The sequence below is a fragment of the Engraulis encrasicolus genome, chromosome 16, assembly GCF_034702125.1.
Source record: "Engraulis encrasicolus isolate BLACKSEA-1 chromosome 16, IST_EnEncr_1.0, whole genome shotgun sequence".
Taxonomy (NCBI): domain Eukaryota; kingdom Metazoa; phylum Chordata; class Actinopteri; order Clupeiformes; family Engraulidae; genus Engraulis; species Engraulis encrasicolus.
In genome coordinates this window covers 31,246,135-31,265,633 of record NC_085872.1, presented here as the reverse complement: position 1 = coordinate 31,265,633, position 19,499 = coordinate 31,246,135, and the positions used below count along the sequence as shown (strand labels likewise).

At 43.1% G+C, this 19,499-nt stretch overlaps 2 protein-coding genes across 3 annotated transcripts in view; one reads left to right on the top strand and one right to left on the bottom strand.

Moving 5' to 3' along the window:
- Nucleotides 1-5,169, bottom strand: part of LOC134465614 (phospholipid phosphatase 3-like) — a 14,996-nt gene extending 9,827 nt beyond the window's left edge. For both annotated transcript variants that reach the window (XM_063219378.1, XM_063219377.1), the window contains exon 1: nucleotides 4,729-5,169. In XM_063219378.1, the coding sequence (XP_063075448.1) occupies nucleotides 4,729-4,864 (136 nt within the window). In that variant the 5' untranslated portion in view covers nucleotides 4,865-5,169. The remainder of the gene's footprint in view (nucleotides 1-4,728) is intronic.
- A 4,348-nt stretch (nucleotides 5,170-9,517) lies between these two features.
- LOC134465613 (complement component C8 alpha chain-like) lies at nucleotides 9,518-19,469 on the top strand. Its single transcript, XM_063219375.1, has 11 exons — nucleotides 9,518-9,716; nucleotides 9,811-9,925; nucleotides 10,277-10,424; nucleotides 10,972-11,119; nucleotides 11,262-11,451; nucleotides 11,550-11,735; nucleotides 12,000-12,240; nucleotides 12,368-12,565; nucleotides 13,767-13,924; nucleotides 16,396-16,624; nucleotides 17,320-19,469. The coding sequence occupies exons 1-11, from the start codon at nucleotides 9,544-9,546 to the stop codon at nucleotides 17,466-17,468; spliced, it is 1,935 nt and encodes a 644-aa protein (XP_063075445.1). The 5' UTR covers nucleotides 9,518-9,543; the 3' UTR covers nucleotides 17,469-19,469.
- Nucleotides 19,470-19,499: the final 30 nt, after the last annotated feature.

Here is a 19,499-nt window from a genome sequence, read left to right as displayed (position 1 = left end):
GGGCATCAAAACTTGTGCCAGAGACAGCCGTTTAAGTGTCTGCTATCCATTGTTCTCAAGAAAACACATCCTCCAAAACAATCAAACGTAGCAGTATAGATAGATATATTCAGGGTGCGATTTGTCGGAAAACCAGAAGGGGGGATATGTTTCAGATTGTAAGCAATATCAATGGAATTACATTAAACTGTGATAAATTCATGTGGAAAAAGTGGCGATATCAAGACCAGAAGGGGGCACAATCCCCCCCATCCCCCCCTACAAATCGCACCCTGGATATATGTCAACGAATGTAAGTAATACAGCATATAGCACAACTGGTTTTACACTCCATAGCTGGCTGGGAAAAGAATAGAATAACTGGTTAACTTCTGTCCTGTGCACACATATAGGCTAAAGACAAGCAGTGCCCATCTACTGTGATGATGGCACAGAGCAGCTACATCAGGCACAGGCCTGAGGACGAATACAATCAGGCAGCAGCAATCAGCTCCTCAGTGATAGTCAAGTCCACCACCGCTACAAGTCCACCACTGCCACTACTTCCCAAAGCACAGCCAGCCTGAGTACTCAACCTGTTGGTTGTAACTGTACAGTCCAAGACAGCATAGCAGAGAGCAGGAGGAGAACTAGAATCCCACCCAGTCGAGGGCGTCATAGTAGTAGCTTGCAGTTCAAATAAACCCACACAAAGTTTCCACTCTCTGGTATTACTCTTTCTCTTAAAGGCCAAGTGTACACTCAGAAAAATGAAAACAAGACTGCAAGACAGGCTGTTCTGATGTATTGTATGTGTCACTGTTCTCTAGCTCTGCTACTCAAATATGTGGCCTTCCTTCCACTGCACTGCTTTAACAGAATAACATCCTATTGAAACATGCATACTGGAGTAGTGTTTCTCAACGGGGGCGGTATAGCCCCCCAGGGAGCGTTTGGGAGCTCTTGGAGGGTGTTGATAAGGATACAGCTGAAAGAGGGTGGTACTTAGTTGTCATTTTGGGGCATTAGTCCATTTATTTTTTTTAATACTAAGGGAACGTTGCCAGTCTTATGATGAGGTCGGGGGGGGGTGAGAAAAAAGGTTGAGAACCACTGCTGTAGAACATAAATGCCCAATATACTGACAGTTTATGTAAGCAAACTGGAAATGCCCACAATGACTGTCAGATTTCAGATTTTTTACCAATTTAATTTCTCCAACTGTTGTACTGTTACGCTGTTCAAATGAGGTAGATGTTTTCCATCTACATATTCTATGAATGGAGGACTCATAGGTCAATGTAAGCTGGGGAAGTATGGCGTCAGCCTATGGCAACATTAAGCTGATTAGCTAACATTAAACCCTAACTGGACCTGTTAGGGTTTACGTACGTACGCACACAGGCTACCTTTTCATTCAGCACCGAGATGACCGTAACAGCCATTTAAAAGGGCAAGGCCCACATCAGGTGAAATCCAAAGCGGCTGCTGAACTCGTGCTGAAGAACAATTCTGAAAACTCTGAATTAGGATATCGGGACAAAAAGGGGGATTTTCTCCCACGCTATCCCATCGTGGTGGCCCCCAAGTTGTCGTTCGCATGGGGGACAGTGATTACCCGAGCGCTCCTTCAACCACTTCCCAGCTGTGGTCAGTTCCCGTCAGCCACATCTTTCACTGGTAAAACACCAGTCTCCTTGTACTTGGGTGTTCTCTGAGGTCAACTAAACACACACTGAGCAAAACACTGCAAGCCCACAAAAAAACCTTTCCATAATTAGGGCATATCTCTGGGAAATAACACGGGCACTACCCCTTAATGAAAAGTTTGGGGTGTATTTTCTTTTTTTTTTACTTATTGGGGTCAATGAATATGGGAAGTCGAGCCAGTTAGGATGCCACAGCATGACATTTACAGGCTAGCTGAGCTGGTATGTTCTACTAGAGGGGATGATTCATTCGGTCGGTGGAGTAACACCACCACCAAGGCACCACTGACCACAAAGCCTCAGATGCTGCTACTGCTGACCACCATATACTGGCCCAAACAAGCAATACTCAGTGGTCTTGCAAACTTTAAACTTTTACACTTGATAATATTTACTAATGATGCCATTTAGTTACCACTCTTTAAAACATGACCAGTTGGCTAGCAGCGGTTACTGCACCCCGTTTAGACAAATAACAACAAGCGGAGGTGACAATTCCTAATCCCGATTCAAGTCAAGGCACATGAGCAGTCATGTTTTTTTGCAGGGATAGGGATCAGCTTTAGTTAATAAGGTGGTTTTGTGGAGATTACAAAGCTTTAGGAAAAGTATGAACCAAACAGTGAACTCTGCAGCACATTGAAACATACAGTACACCTGACGTGACCAATGAAAACTATGTAGACTAATTATCAAAATGATTGTAGGAGGAGAGAAGTTCCGCACACTCACAAGTTAAATAAACAGTTTTTAATGTGACGTTTCGGCCTGTCGGCCTTCTTCAGGTCGGTTACACGTGACCTGAAGAAGGCCGACAGGCCGAAACGTTGTCACATTAAAAACTGTTTATTTAACTTGTGAGTGTGCGGAACTTCTCTCCTCCTACAATTGTATTTTCTGGTTGCTAGCACCTCTGTTTCTGGTGTGCGTTTTGCACCTCCACTCATCATAATTATCAAAATGAAACAGACGAGAGGGGACTGTGCATGGAATCAAATCACACTCAAGTGAAGACTCAAAGTGCATCACAGCTATAATAAAGGCAGACCTTTTACATGGACCTGCTGTTACCTGGAACTTCTGTCCTTCATGTGCATAAAATAATTACAGTACATTTCTGATAGCCTATCTTGTAATTCTAGAAATTACTGCACCAAACACTCCATCAGGTTAACTTTAAGATAGGCTATTTGTCTGTGTTTCTGGTGAATGGCGACTGTCGTTTGAGCTAACATTTCAATGGAACCCCACCCTTCCCCTCGCTGAGGCTTTGCTTAAATCCCAATATTTGCATGTTATTTAGAGCGTTAGCATTTGTTATTTTCCAACAAGCTGAACAAACAGCTATAAGAAGATAAGGAGATACCATCTTGATATTACTATGTGTCTTTGCGGTCTACTTAGGTTTAGGTTAGAGGCAAAACAGCAGAGACAAAACAGCAGTGCAGTTTTATGTGTATTTGGGGAACACACACCCCACAGGCAGAGAGAGAGATAGAGAGAGAGAGAGAGAGAGAGAGAGAGAGAGAGAGAGAGAGAGAGAGAGAGAGAGAGAGAGAGAGAGAGAGAGAGAGAGAGAGAGAGAGAGAGAGAGAGAGATTTCCCCACACAAATCACAGGAGAAAGTAGGCCTACCATAACACTGAAGTCCCTTAAGCACCTGTTTCAAAACAGCAGGGTGTCCAACTGGCTAGTGCAAATACCCCTGCTCAACTTCACAGCACTAAAAGCTTCAAGAAAATAAATATTTTAAGTCTTAGTGATGATGTGCAGACAATTCTATCACAACTTTCAATAGACTCTGATATGGCAACATTGTTTACAAGCTGCATACTGTAGATATGCAATAAACACCATGACAATAACCGAGTAGTAATAACACCAGTAACATTAGTAGTAGAATAACTCTTGAGAAGACACATGATTTGTTTTTATATCAACTGGTTTTATGCCTTTTCTTTTTGAACAGATGCCTTTCCCCTTTTTTCTGTTTCTTACTTTTAAATGGCTGCATGTCAAATGGTAAAATAATAATAACCCTGGTCCCCCTTTCTGTCCCTGAGGAAAATAAGACCCATATCTCATTTCACTTCCTCCATTTCTAAAAACCCAACTTCAACGTCTGGACATCTTTCTTGTGTTTTCTTTAAGACACACACACCTCCGAAATGAATGGTTTGGAATGCAAGACATTCTGAGGGAAAACTCCTAAGTGAAACCATCAGGTCTAGTGAAAACATTTCACTTTGTAGTAACATTCCAGTGGAGTGTTTTTTTCACCCAGAAAAAAAAAATCACATCCATCTGCAGCACTTTGAAACTCCCAGACCTGTAAATCACCATATCCATCGTGCATACGAAGTGAATTTAACATGAAGGTTTGCACATTTACACAATCAGTATGCCAGGTTTTGTGTGTATATGGGACTGAGCCAGTTCGAAAGAAGATGATAATTGTGTCCTATTGCCATCGAAGAGAAATTGATGATGCCCAGCTTGATGCTGATAATGGGTCTTGCTTAAGAATGCTACAGCAAAATAATAGGCTACAGGAAGCGGCCTATATTTAATGATGCCAGTGAAATTACAAAAGCCATCTGTAACAACAATAGCCTACATATTCAAAGAAAAATGTGAGACTAGGCTACTGCAAGTGTCCTTGAACAACATAAAATAGTATGCACATTTTAAACTATTAAACAGTCTAACCTTCAATCCTGAAATAAAGGCTCTATCTTTGGGAAAATAGTAATTATTATCACCATCATCATCATTACCACCACCACCACCACCACCACCATCATCATCATCATCAATAGGCTACAGATTATTCCTATTGCAGGCCTACATGTTACTGGGCAAGGATGTTTGGGAGGGGAAGCACTGTTTTCAAGTAGGCCTAAGGCAAAAAGAGCATTAGGAAAAGAACATAAGGAAAATAAAAACATTAAAAAGCTGAAAGAACACAAGGCTACTTTACATTACATTCATCTAAAACATGACTCAATTGACTGTCAACGAAACGAATGACAACACTTACCCAAAAATAAGCAGAAGACATCCAGACCTACGAGCAGCCTTTTTCTACTGTGGTCCTTGAGATCGTTATTATTCAGTACAGAGGTCCCCCCATTTCTCGTCTCTGGGACCATTTTCTCACACAGTAGTCGTTGCATTGACTCTGACTGAAATGTGACGTTTCTCTGCCGTGAAAATGTGCTCTCAAAGGTTTCGACTGTTCGCAGAACGTGACCCTATAGCGCCAAAAAAAACTCCACGTTTACTTTAAGAAACTTCAAGATAGCCACTTTTCACTTGCCGTAAAATTCCCTTCAACTTCTCACCAGATTCTAATTCAGATGGACTCGTAGCGTGGATTAGTCTTCTTCGGTCAATATTTGCAAAATTGTCAATTTGCTGTCCGCGCGGCACGGTTCCGTCCTCTCGTTCAGCGCATCTGGCTACTCTGAAGTAGTACCTCCCGGTTGCCTTGAGATCAGCCCCCTCCCTTTTCCTTCCAATGAAGCTTGAAGGCTATTCACAAGGAAGAACACAATATATCTCAGATTGAACAACCAAATGTTATTTAGGCATATACACAAATTAAATATCCTAATAAGTAGTAGGCTAATGTAAAAATAAAAAATAAAGTAAGAAATTCACATTCTATTCTAAATAGGCTAAGTAGGCCCAGGCCTAATAATCCTAGTAGGTCTGCATATAGGCTAGGCCTAAACACGTGACAGGCCTGCACACTCAATATTCGTTATTACATTGCAATTTAGGCTACTAGACATAATGAACTTTTTTAAATTTATTCATCTTTATTTAGACAGGACAGTGAAGAGGGGGACAGGAAATGAGTGGGAGAGAGAGACGGTGGAGAATTGGGAAATGACCCGGGTCGAGAATTGGGAAATGACCCGGGTCGAGAATTGGGAAATGACCCTGGTCGAGAATTGGGAAATGACCCGGGTTTGGAATTGGGAAATGACCCGGGTCGAGAATTGGGAAATGACCCGGGTTTGGAATTGGGAAATGACCCGGGTCGAGAATTGGGAAATGACCCGGGTCAGGAATTGGGAAATGACCCGGGTCGAGAATTGGGAAATGACCCGGGTCGAGAATTGGGAAATGACCCGGGTCGAGAATTGAACCTGAGTCGCCTGCATAGCAGTGCAGTGCCCAACCAACTAAGCCACGACTGGACCTCAGACATAAAGAGCTTTATAGTCAGGTAAGTGAAAGATCGCCTAATACAATAATACAATGTAATAAAATATACCAAAAATAAACCAAAACAAATAATATGAACAATTGCACCCCCGAACCAACAGACAAGTACAATCTCAAACCAACAAACACAGAAAAACACATTCCCTCTGAGTATCCTTCCCCTCTCATCTTATGTAATTTCCCAATAGGCTACCCTGCTGCATGCTTGGTGCACACCGTTGCCCCAGGGTTGAAGGTATCAGTCTGCCTTCATGAATCTGCATTGAAACTGTCACAAATTATGATAAATGACATTGGCAGCCTTCATTAAAGACTGTATTTTGTCCTTCGGAAGAATCCATCTGAAATATACAACTGTAGTGGCCAGATGTCACTAATCTGCTGGAGACAGAGAGTGCGTTCCAATATGTGACCTTGTGTCCTCTACTTGTGGCCTCACGTTTTGCTGACGTCTCTCCTCCGTGGAGAAAGCAATGAAGTTTACCCGCTATCAGCCTAGCCAAAACAATTTTTGGAGGACTATTCTTCATTCACCATCCAGTTTGCAAATGAGAACATCACTTTACAATTGAGCTTTTGCTAGATATTGAAATATAATGTTGATGTCAGTGATGGTATTATGACGTATTACTTCCTGGTACGAGGCCACAAGCACAAGTGGAGGACGCAAGGTCACATATTGGAACGCACCCAGACTCTTCGCATCATCGTTATGTTATCAGCAAGGCAGCAAGAAACCCTTTCAACAAGAATGAGGAGGGGAATGAGGAGGGGAATGAGATGGCGATGGAACAACCTGTTGTCGTCATCATGCACAATTTCAAAAAGGCAGGGTCGGAGAACACTCCGGCACTGTTCCTTCATGGGACATCACCCCGGCGTTGTTTCTCATCTTACAAGAGTGAAAGCATTGAAAGCCCAACTGGGAAACTCCAACTCCTATTGTCATTGTGACTCAGCACTTCACCGCACACAAGTGTACACTGCACACAACGAAATTGCATCTATGCCTCACCCGTGCAAGGGTGTAGCTTCCAATAGTGCCCGAAAGGGAGCAATGTGGCGAGACGGTACCATGCACAGGGTACCTCAGTCATGGAGGATAGCACTGGTAAATTACTCTCCTACCAACCTGGCGGGTCGGGAGTCGAACCCGCAACCTTTAGGTTACAAGTCTGATGCCCTAACCACTTACCCATGACTGCCCTACCCTTCTGACATAAGGAAAGGGTGGAGGAACTACAGTAAATGACATCCTGCTCCTCTCCAAAGAGGCGAATGAACAACAAGGAACCCTGACCCCAAAGAGGTTGAAGCAACTCGTTCCAGACGAACGCTTCTGCGGGAGCCAACATGGTAGAGGAGGAACACCGATGTCTGGGAGTTCCATAATACATCACCACCATCTCCATCTCCTCCCTGACAGTCAGCAGACAGCGTTGGACATTTCACCCAGACACACAGCAAGGAAATGAGGGCCCAGACCAAAAACAGAACTGGTATGGAGAACAGCAAATGTTAAGCTAAAGACATTTGCTTTTATCAGAGGCAGTTACATATTTGTTAGCCTCAGCACCCTGTTTGGACAGTGGTAGTATAATCACTTGACTGGTGGAGGCTTTGGTGCCCAAGCCCCAGGCAGCTCCTGGTAATATAGCATAGGGTTAACTGTGAGTAATAACACCTTACCCTAATTGCAAACTGTTCCTTCCACACCCCAGATGTAGATCTGCACACAGCACTGAACTGATACTTTGGACTTTTTTTCTTTTTTAAAGAGAAAAACTCAAAAGTAGAATGAAGTCGTACTTCAGTGGTCTCCAAATGGAGGCCCGCGGGCCAGGTCCGGCCCGGGCATGGCAAACATTTGGCCCGCCGTGAGGTTGGAACGAATGAAAACATACATGTGCCCTATCTGTAGCCTTACGCTTGGGCGATTTGTTTGGCCCTCAGCCTCATTTGCGCTACATAATTTGGCCGTTGAGGAAAAGTAATTGGAGACCACTGTTGTACTTACTGTGAGAGAGTGCTACAACTTGTGCTCAAGCTCTGCAATACAAGCCTTCACACAAAGGCCCACCACCCCTTTCCAGACGTCGATGCTTGAACGCTTCCCTTCAGATAAGGCCCCCAGGAATATTATGGCTTAGGGCGCGATCACACAGACCGCGGATTTCTGCCTACAATCTGCCTACAGGCTGATTAATCAGAAGTGACCACACCGAGCGCGGATCCACTGCCCATTCGAATACGTAACGACTCAACTGTCACTCACAACGTAGCCTAATCGATGGTGTTGTGTCATTAAATGTTGTGAAAACATACACAAAATGCTTTGTCCATTCATCTATGTAAATGAATAGAAGACTAGCTATTTTCTTGATCTCCTAACGTTGGATATAGTGAATCTGATATGAACGTTGATAACGGTCTCCTAGCGAACATCTGGAAATCCGCCGCGGGTTTTCAGCCTTGAGTTGAGCTTTTTTCAACTCGATCCGCCCGGCGCGGAGAGGGGGGAGTGGGGGACTATTCTACATTCACCATCCAGTTTGCAAATGAAATGAAATGAAAATTACTTTACAATTGAGCCCTTGCAAGATATTGAAATATAATGCTGTTGTCAGTGATATCATCATGACATATTACTTCCTGGTACGAGGCCACAAGCACAAGTAGAGGATGCAAGGTCGCATATTGGAACGCACCCCTTGGTGGCCACATGTTGACATCACCACACCTACTGGCTGCCACAATTGGTATTACTCCACTGACCTGCCCGCCCATTCCCAAAGAAACAGTTTCTCCTCACAGCCTAAATATAGCAACGGAGTGTTCCCATTGTCCAGAATGATTTTTACATCTGGGTATAGCCCGCTATGATGCAACAGCTTCCATTGCTGGCAGGATCAGCGGTGATGTCATTCTAGCCTTTTCACATAATTTCTGCTCTGCTACAGCTACATTTAATGTTTCCATTGTTGTGTTATTTCCTTGCCATTGTGAGTTGTAGGCCTACCCGTTTTTCACTTTGTATGTTTTGAAAGACAAATGAAACCTCTATGAAACAGTCCTTTGTAGTCTATGTTTTCCCCAGCAGATGGCAGTGAAACACCAATGCACACTTCAATAAAAACCTACATAATTGTATAGGCCTATGTGAAAAATATAGTGAGAGAGAGAGAGAGAGAGGGAGAGGGAGAGAGAGAGTGTGTGTGTCTGTGTCTGTGTCTGTCTGTCTGTGTGTGTGTGTGTGTGTGTGTGTGTGTGTGTGTGTGTGTGTGTGTGTGTGCGTGTGTGCGTGTGTGTGTGTGTGTGTGCGTGTGTGTGCGTGTGTGTGCGCGTGTGTGTGTGTGTGTGTGTGTGTGTGTGAGAGAGAGAGAGAGAGAGTGTGTCTGTGTCTGTGTCTGTGTGTGTGTAAGAGAGAGAGAGAGAGAGAGAGAGAGAGAGAGAGAGAGAGAGAGAGAGAGAGAGAGAGAGAGAGAGAGAGAGAGAGAGAGACATTGCATCAAGCACCATTGATTCATCCACAGCAAATAAACGGTGTATGTGTTTACCTTTTTACAAATCATTAACTCCACCTAGTTGTCATGCACATGGATGCCATCTCTTCAAACCAATGACTGTATGCAAGTCTCTTGAACAAGCTGTCTATCAAGCCGGATATCCAGCACAGAAGACTCTACTCATTGAAATGAAGATAAAACACATTTCAGCTTATTTTTTGTTAGTTTGCGTTCAGCAATGCCTCACAAATGAGACAATCAGTTGGGTGCAGCATGATAGGGATAGGTATATGCCCTGTTTTGCGTACATTCTTATTTACACAATTTATCTGAAATATGATTATTTGTAAAATGTAATGAAGTGTTATATCTGTTCAAAGGACTACCAATAGCATAATTAGAAAAGCCAGAAGTGAGAACCGACCAGCACCGATTGACTGCAGGTTAAGTGAATGGTCATCTTGGACCTCCTGCGGTGGATGTAAAAAGAAAACGGTAAGACTTGTAACTTGTAGCTGTATTTGCTGGGCTAACGCTAACATATTTATTTGTTGGGAGATAAGTGTACCTTGAATTGTTTTTTGAAGTTGAAACCTACAGGTGCTGCTCTCAGGATCACTTCTTCCTCACCACTTTTTTCTCCCACTGTGCCAGTGATTTATTATATCACGATTTTGGCCTACCAAATTCCAAATTCAACATTTTCAGAATAAGGAGCTAAGAAACTGTAATAATGTAAGAGCATTGTATCCTACACTGTCCATGTCCATTTGTATGGCATACAGAACATTTCAGAACAGTAGGGCCTTGGCATAGAGTTCTTGCACTTTGTGTGTGTTCCTCTAGTTCCGATTCCGGGCTCTGGAGCAGCCATCCCAGTTTGGTGGGGCAGAGTGCCTGGACAGCCAGTGGGATGAGAAGGACTGTCCACCACCAGCTGTAGCATGCCCACAAGTCAACCAGTGTGGAGAGGCGTTTTCCTGCAATGAGAGAGGTTAGTGCTGCTACCACTAGAGAATTAGTCAAATTTAAGGCCAAGTGTACTTTGCTGTCAAAAATCTGCGTGTATATAGCAAGCGTTAGCATCAGAAGATTGAAATAGCATTTGACCGGACTCCAATATGCAGTTAAACGAAACATACTGATAAACACATTGACAATAATCACACACCAATGGGTTGACAATAATCACACACATAGGTTACTTATACATGAATGTTTTCTCTCTCTCTCTCTCTCTCTCTCTCTCTCTCTCTCTCTCTCTCTCTCTCTCTCTCTCTCTCTCTCTCTCTCTCTCTCTCCCCCTCCATCATGCACGCACGCACGCACGTACGCACGTACGCTTATTTTGGCTATACTGTTAAACTAGGCTATGCAAACACATAGAAGGAAATCCTGTATTATCATTTTTTTCTGGGACTTTACAACATATGAGCAATTCCTTGAAATGAGGCGGACTGTTCCTTTAAGCTGTCCCTGCAATGGCCAAATGTAATGTCATGTAATGTACCGGTAATTGAGTGGCATGTATGGGTTGTCAGGGCGGTGTATAAGCCAGCATCTAAGGTGTAATGGAGAGAACGACTGCCAGGATGGAGCAGACGAGCACGGGTGTGAGGAGGTAGATGTGAGGGATGACAAGTGTGCTGGCCTGGAGCCCATCCCAGGATCTCAACGAGCTGCACAAGGGTAAGACATGGCAATGGACGCACGCAAGCACGCACGCAAGCACGCACACACACACACACACACGCACATACGCACACACGCACACACACACACACGCACACAGTACATCAAATATGATCAAATATGAATTCTTTTTTTCCAGCTACAATGCGTTAACTGGTGAGTTTGCCCTGCCTGTCTTGGACCCTGCATACTATGGTGGGACTTGTGAATATGTCTACAACGGAGAGTGGCGACAACTCACATACGATGCCTTTTGTGAGAATCTTTACTATAATGATGACGAGAAATACTACAGGAGACCATACAACTTCCTTTCATACCGTTTCTTGGTACGTAGATGAATTGGTTGCAAAACTTTAAAATGTGGCCTTCAATCATAATGATCTTATCTGAACCATGTCAATTTGTTGTTGTTTTCTTCTTTCAGGCCCAAGCCAGAACACAAGGCTCCTCGGAGTACTATGAGGATGTCACAAGCTTTCTGAAAAATGAAGAAAGATTAAAAAGTCATAAATGGGGGTTCTCTCTAGGGATTGAAAAGTTATTGAATTTCAGTGCTTCAGGAAGCAAGGAGTCACAGTTCTTCATTGGCATATCACAGTATGCAAGTCAGGTGAAGTACATGTCTGTGTCCTCATCAACACTTCACAATAAAGATATAGGCCTATTTTTGTAACGTTGTAATGTTGTTAATGTTTTAGTAGGCCTGCTATTCAAGATGTGACTGTAATCCCTACTATTCAAGATGTGACGGTTATCCTATCCTATCTTTACACTTCACAATAAAGACATAGGCCTATTTTTGTAACGTTGTAATGTTGTCAGTCCTGTAGTAGGCCTACTATTCAAGATGTGACTGTTATCCTGTGTTGTGTAGGAGGTGGGCGTGGCGAGGTTTGTGTCCAGCGTGCAGACGGCCCAGTTTAAGATGAGGAGCAGGGACTTGGTGTTGGATGAGGAGATGCTGCAGTCCCTCATGGACCTGCCTGAGGAGTACGACTTCGGCTCCTATTCACACTTCCTCAACAAGTACGGCACCCACCATGTCACGCACGGCTCCATGGGAGGAACAGTGGAGCACGTGGCCATTGTGGACAAGGAGGCCATGAGGAGAGCTGGTCAGCACACTTGCTGAATTGGGATTCTGATATAATGCAAACATGTAATGTGAAACATGTTTGGGTGAGTCCAAACACAGAATAGCTTCACAGAATAGCTTTTGTGCTGAACCTTTTTTTCTTTCAGATGTGTCGAGTGAAATGGTCACAAAATGCCTTGGAGTGGCCTTGGCCCTGTCCTACAGTGGAGGTGATGGTGATGGTGATGGTGATGGTGATGGTGATGGCGGTGATGGTGGTGATGGTGGTGACGGGGATGGTGGTTTAAAAATCGAGCTGGATGTGGAATTTAGTGGCTGTGTCAAGAAGGCCAGCGTGCGATCTGGTAAGGAGATCTTTTTCATAATCTTCCTGCATACTGTCCTGTGTACTGCAGTAGGCCCACTCATTTGTAAACACTCCACCAGGACCACTGAAGCTGATTCACTGTGTCTACACAACCTTATCACTTGTCTTGTGCAACTTCAGAACTGCCACCATTACACCTTTTCAGCTGTATTTACATCCATGGTATACTGGTGCTTAGGCCTCCTAGCTTTTGCTGTGATTTTGGGCCTTTCTCAAAACCTAGTGCAGTGCACTTCCAAGTGTATCAGCCTAATTAGTCACGCCCAGTGATTGGATACTCTTTATTAGTCACACCCAGTGATTGGATATTCCGTAGAGTTCACCAAAGAGTATCCAATCACTGGGCGTGATTAATTAGGCTGATACACTTGGAAGTGCACTGCACTAGGTTTTGAGAAAGGCCCATTGACTTGATGTGGGAAGGGGTGTGTGCCTAACTTTCTGGATGAAATATGACTTTGGGGTGCAAGAACCCTGCACTGTCACGGTTGTCATCATTATTCATTAGTAGCATGTAGGCCTACACTGCAGGCCTGTTTTGGCCTAAGTCGTTGTCAGTGTATAGTATGTGATGTTTGCTTTTTTATCACAATGAGGTGAAATGTCACAGTTTACATCTGAGTAACATAATGACAACAGCACACATACTGCACACCAAAGGCTCAGCATGACACACCATATTAAATTAACATGAGACAATCATATGATACATTTGCCATAAACATCAGCCTAACAGTAATTAAACATGATAATTATATTGATAATGGTGATAACAATCCATTTCATTATCACCATAAGGACTTCCGTCACCATTAAAAGCGAAAGCGAAAGCGAACATCCTAAATGCAAAACCGACAAATCAAATAGTTCCTACGACATATGGATAGCTTGATAAGCCATCCCCTCATACCATGAATGTACTTTAAAAAATAGCGATGACAAACTGGATTTACATTTAACCAATCACTAATATCTGGTTGTGATGGACAACTAAGCCTGTTGTATTTAGTGTACTAATTGTAGCACACTAAATGATATGCCATCACTCACTAACTTCATCCACACGGTTAAGCAGTATTCTACCAGAGAAAACCATGTCAATGAAATTGCAGTTATAAGCACTAGGAAAAGAATAACGAGATTACACTAATGAAATGTTTTCCCTCTTTTGTCTGTAGGAAGTGGTGCACACAGAAGCATAATCAAAGACACATTCATACAGGCCAAAGGAGGGTCTCTTCCTGGCATGAAAGCCGTCAAGAAGGCAGTTGATGCAGACGCTTTCAGAACATGGGGCAAATCACTGAAGTACAGCCCCGATCTCATTGACTTTGAGGTAATACATGTCATGCCAATATCATATATGTACAGTACACGTATGGTTCCTGGTGTTATTTTTGTTATAATTTTACCTTTGATTAACCAGGGAATCAAAATAACATTAAGATAGATATCTGTTGCACAAGTGAGCCCTGGGCAAGACAGCAGCACTGAACACAACACATTACTGTAGACAGGATGCTGGAAACCCCCCAGAAAAGATTAAAATAAGTGTAAACATAAAAAGTACAAGAATAAAAGGTACATAAAACAATATTAGATGTTTTAAAAAGTGCAAACAGATTGGAATGTGTGGTTGAGGTAAGATTTGAATTTGAATTCATAAAAACATAAAAACAGCAAGTTGTTTGGAGTTATAGCGCTTTTTGAATCTCATTCCAAGCAGTTAAGGCACAGTAGATGAAAGCAGCTCTACCAAAATTTTGTCTTCATTATGGGGACATGTAAAAGAATATACAGTGCCCTCCATTATTATTGGCACCCCTGGTTGAGATGTGTTTTTTAGCTTCCAATTATTATTATTTTTCTCTAAATAATATGGGACCTTAATGGAAAAAAAGAGAAAAATCCAACCTTCAATACAAGTGCATTTATTCAGTGGGAAAAAAATCCCACATAAAGAAATAATTATTTGACATCAAATAATGTGTGTCACAATTATTAGCACCCCTGTTGTTAATATTTTGTACAACCCCCTTTTGCCAACAAAACAGCACCTAATCTTCTCCTATAATGATGGGAAAAGACAGAAAGAGGGATCTTCAGCCATTCCTCTTTGCAGAATCTCTCTAAATCATCCAGAGACCTGGGTCCTCTCCTCTGTACTCTCCTCTTCAGCTCACCCCACAGGTTCTCAATGGGGTTGAGGTCTGGGGACTGAGATGGCCATGGGAGGAGCTTGATTTTGTGTCTGGTTAACCATTTCTGTGTAGATTTGGCCATATGTTTAGGGTCATTGTCTTGCTGAAAGACCCAGTGACGACCCATCTTCAGCTTTCGGGCAGAGGGCAACAGATTTTGATTTAAAATGTCCTGGTATTTCAAAGCATTCATGATGCCATGCACCCTAACAAGCTTCCCAGGGCCTTTGGAAGCGAAACAGCCCCACAGCATCACTGACCCACCCCCATACTTCACAGTGGGTATGAGGTGCTTTTCAGCATGCGCATCTTTCGTGGCACGCCAGACCCACTTAGAGTGTTTGTTGCCAAAAAGCTCAATCTTGGTCTCATCTGACCAAAGCACACGGTCCCAGTTGAAGCCCCAATACCGCTTGGCGAACTCCAGACGTTTGCGTTTATGATTGTGGGTGAGGAAAGGTTTTCTCCGTGCATGCCTCCCAAACAGCTTGTTGCCGTGTAGACAGCGCCTGATGGTTGATTTGGAGACTTTGTGACCCCAGGAGGCTACCATTTGTTGTAATTCTGTAACAGTGAGCTTTGGAGATATTTTGATTTCTCTTACCATCCTCCTCACTGTGCGTGGTGGCAAAATAAACTTGGGTCCTCGTCCAGGCTTGTTTACCACTGTTCCAGTTGTTTTGAACTTCTTAATTATTCCTCTCACAGTAGATATGGGCAGCTGCAGTTGAGTGGCAATCTTCTTGTAGCCTCTGCCTGACCTGTGAAGGTCGACGCACATCTGCCTCACTTGTATGCTGTGTTCCTTTGTCTTTCCCATGTTTAAGAGTGGATAAGAGAAATGGCCTCGGTGTCACGTCATATTTATACCCCAGGGAAACAGGAAGTGATGAATTACTAATTAAATGTTCCTACATACTCTGGTAAACTTTGTAAACTACTGTGGAAATGACAGAAATGCTTCAATTATATTTATTTCCTGGGAATTCTTAAGGGTGCCAATAATTGTGGAACAGGTGATTTAATGAAAAATAATTATTTTTTAGTCAGGGATTTTTTTATTTTCCTACAATTCATTTGAGTTGAAGGCTACATTTTCCTAAAATTTTCAGTGTGACAGTATTCTTCTGCAATAAACACTGAATTTATTTTAAGGCTTTTAACACATCTCAACCAGGGGTGCCAATAATTATGGAGGGCACTGTAGTTACTTGAGCGTAGAATATACCTTTGTCTGCGAATAGGTGGCATATTATGACAGTTATGACATTACTGGACGCATGTGTGGTATCAGAGATGCCACCACCCTAAAGACAATTTGTTTACCCCCACCCTAACCACATCATAATCCTCTCTACTAATAATGGTCTGTTCATACTGCTGTGTGTGTGTGTGTGTGTGTGTGTGTGTGTGTGTGTGTGTGTGTGTGTGTGTGTGTGTGTGTGTGTGTGTGTGTGTGTGTGTGTGTGTGTGTGTGTGTGTGTGTGTGTGTGTGTGTGTGTGTGTGTGCGTGCGTGCCTGTGTGCGTGCGTGCCTGCGTGTGTGTACATGCGTGCGTGCGTGTGTTCACGCGTGCATGTGTGTGTATGTACATAATACACCACAGACCATCCCGGTGTATGAGATGGTGCGCTTCAGCACTTCAGCAGAGCAGGCCCGCACGAGGCTCCCGCTCCTCAAGAGGGCCTGGGAGGAGTACATGCAGCAGTTCAACGCCTGCCGCTGCGCCCCCTGCAGGAACAACGGCATCCCTGCACTCACGGGCACCTCCTGCACCTGTGTCTGCAAGGCCGGCTACAGAGGGCTAGCCTGTGAGGAAACCAGCAGACAACAAGGTAATTGACAATGTGACAATTGTAGAGATGTGAAGCTGCCAAGGACCCTGCTACAATAAGGGAGCAATGAATCGAGCAGTGAGATTGGCACTGATGAATAAGAACACACAGATGCGTATTACATTGCATATTAGCCTGTGGTGTATCATAGAAGGCTTTCTTCTGACAAAGTGGATGAGGAAGAGGATGGTGGATGAGATACATACATCTCATTATATCCCATTTAACTGGCAGTCTTACAGTATAATATGCATATTATTCCTAGCAACTTATGGTGGTGTTACATTAGATTTAGCTGACGCTTGCACTCCTTGGAACTTTGTGGGGTTAGGGTGCCTTGCTCAAGGGCACGTCAGCCATTGATTGAGATAGAGAGTGAAAGGGAGGGATTTGAACCTACAGCCCTCTGATCTTTAGCCCACGAGGCCACGGCTGCCCCATGGTTAGTGTTACTGTAAGCACAGCCCATGGATAGTCTCCCAGGACCAATGTGCAGTTAAATGCCTTGTTCATTGAGAGTATTGGATTGTTTTATTATTTACCTATTCCTCCACCATTCTACAAACTGTTCCAATTCAAACCTGAAAAACACCAAATCGTTAATCATTAGTGCATCTCTACCTCACGGGTAGGCATTTGCTGATTGGTTGTTGCCTGTAATTGATCATCGACATCGACATTGACATCTGTTTCAGGTCCTGCTGATGGCTCATGGAGCTGCTGGGGCAGCTGGTCCTCCTGTCAGTCAGGAAGGAAGAGTCGAACACGCACCTGCAGTAACCCCCAGCCAGCAGCAGGGGGAGCACCATGTCTCGGGAGCCCCACACAAACCAGAGCCTGCTGAGGATGAAGCAAACCACAGGAGCAAAAACCCAAGCATACCGACCTTGGACCAGTTCACACAGAGATATTTGGACATGTTTAACCAATCTCCATCATTTCCTTCAGACAAATAAAGCATGTATTTTCTTCTACTATAATACTACTAGACTCTCTAAAGATCTAAAGTCACTCCGGATGAAAGACTTCCAGGAGTCAAAAGTAAAAAGTGAAAGTACAACACTAGAACATATCACATAGCTGATACACCAGTTAGCCTATTCCTTTTTATTTAGAGAGACTTTTTTTTGGTCTTTTACGACTTTATTGACAGGACAGTTTGAGAGGCGGACAGGAAGCGAATGGGGAGAGAGATGGGAAGGGTTGGCAAATGACCTGGGCCGGGAATCGAACCTGGGTCGGTCGCATAGCAGACGAGTGCCCTACCGGTTGGCCACGTAGGGCCTAGTTAGGCTATTCCATTAGGTTGATAGAGTTTATTTTTAATGAAAAACCCTAAAAACCATACAGGAAAACCCACATATTTGATCCAACCAGCAGAATCAGATACAGTAGTCTACAGAAAACTAACTAGCCTACTATAGGCAGTGAAGTTACTTGTATTGGAAGGAAACTGTGACAGGTTGGTTCTTTTTACTTCTACTTTTCCTTTTGACACATCTGAAGACTTCCAATGCACTGTTGTTGTCATAACTCTCAGCACAAAAGGACATCATTTTTGGCATTTCTGAACTCTCCTTCTGTTGTGTTATGCTTGTGTTGTGTTGCTGTTGTAAGAGTGCCACCTGGTGGCAATACCACACTGTGAGGACTGCAGCTCAGGTCCCGATGCAAGAAGCCAGTCACAGGTAGCCTGGCTCTCGCGAGACCCTAGTGCTTCGTGCATCTTCGTTACACTTCGTGAATCCATCTGCGAGAGCCAGGTTAAGTCACAGGCACCCATACCAGGAAAATGAAGTTGCAATAGCCAGATAGCAAAAAATCTACTAGATCTCCCTGAACCATTCTGCTGTCCGTTTAGGCCTTTATTTATACACGAAAAATGTTTTTTGTTTTTTTTTGTGATTAAAACCACAGAAAATTTAAATTAATAAATAGTTTAGAGTTTAATTTTAAAGGGACACTGTGTGGGATAATTAGTTGTTTATTTCCAGAATCCATGCTACCCATTCTCTAATGTTACCTTTTTCATGAATATTAACCAAACCATCAAATTCGAAGTGTTCATTATGAGTGGAAAAATTGCACTTTTCATACATACAATTGGATCTTCTCCATGGTCCGCCATTTTGAATTTCCAGAAATAGCCATTTTTAGCTGTAAAACTGACTGTACTTGGGCCATACTAGAAAATATTAGTTTATTTCTTAGTAAACTTTCATGAAAAGATCAAATTTGGCAATAGGCAACCCAGTTTCAATGAGCAGCAGTTGCAGTACCCTTTTTGACCATTTCCTGCACAGTGTCCCTTTACGCAACTGGAGTATTTCGGAGCTTGTAAATGTTTCAGTACTTTACTAATAGACTTTGTCAGTTATAAATGATGTAATCATATGCAAAGGCCTATGCTATTTATCACAGGAGACTGAACCTAAAGCCAACTTGAAAGGGCTCCAAATGTCACATGTCAAGGTGTGAATTGAGTGTTGTTGAGGTGGTCACACATTCCAGAGTCCAGGGTATGAAACTACTATGTTCAGTCTGACCAAATCAAGTAATTTAAGCTGCCTTCTGAATATGTAATAACTTGTTAATAAGCCCTATACTTTAGGATGTTGTCAGTCCAATGAGAGTAATTTTCCAAGTCTGTAGTCTGTTGAAAATGTTTCCAGTAGATGGCAGTGAAACACCAATGCACATGTCAATATTAGACAACCAACTGCATACCTGGGTGCCATGCTTGAAGTCTTGGACTCGGCATGTATTTTATGTGCCGTTTTTTTATGTGAGGAATACAAACGTGTACATGTACGAAAAAATATAAAATGTAAAAACGAATCTGATACAAGGAAAGTTTTTGAGTAAGTGTGTGTGT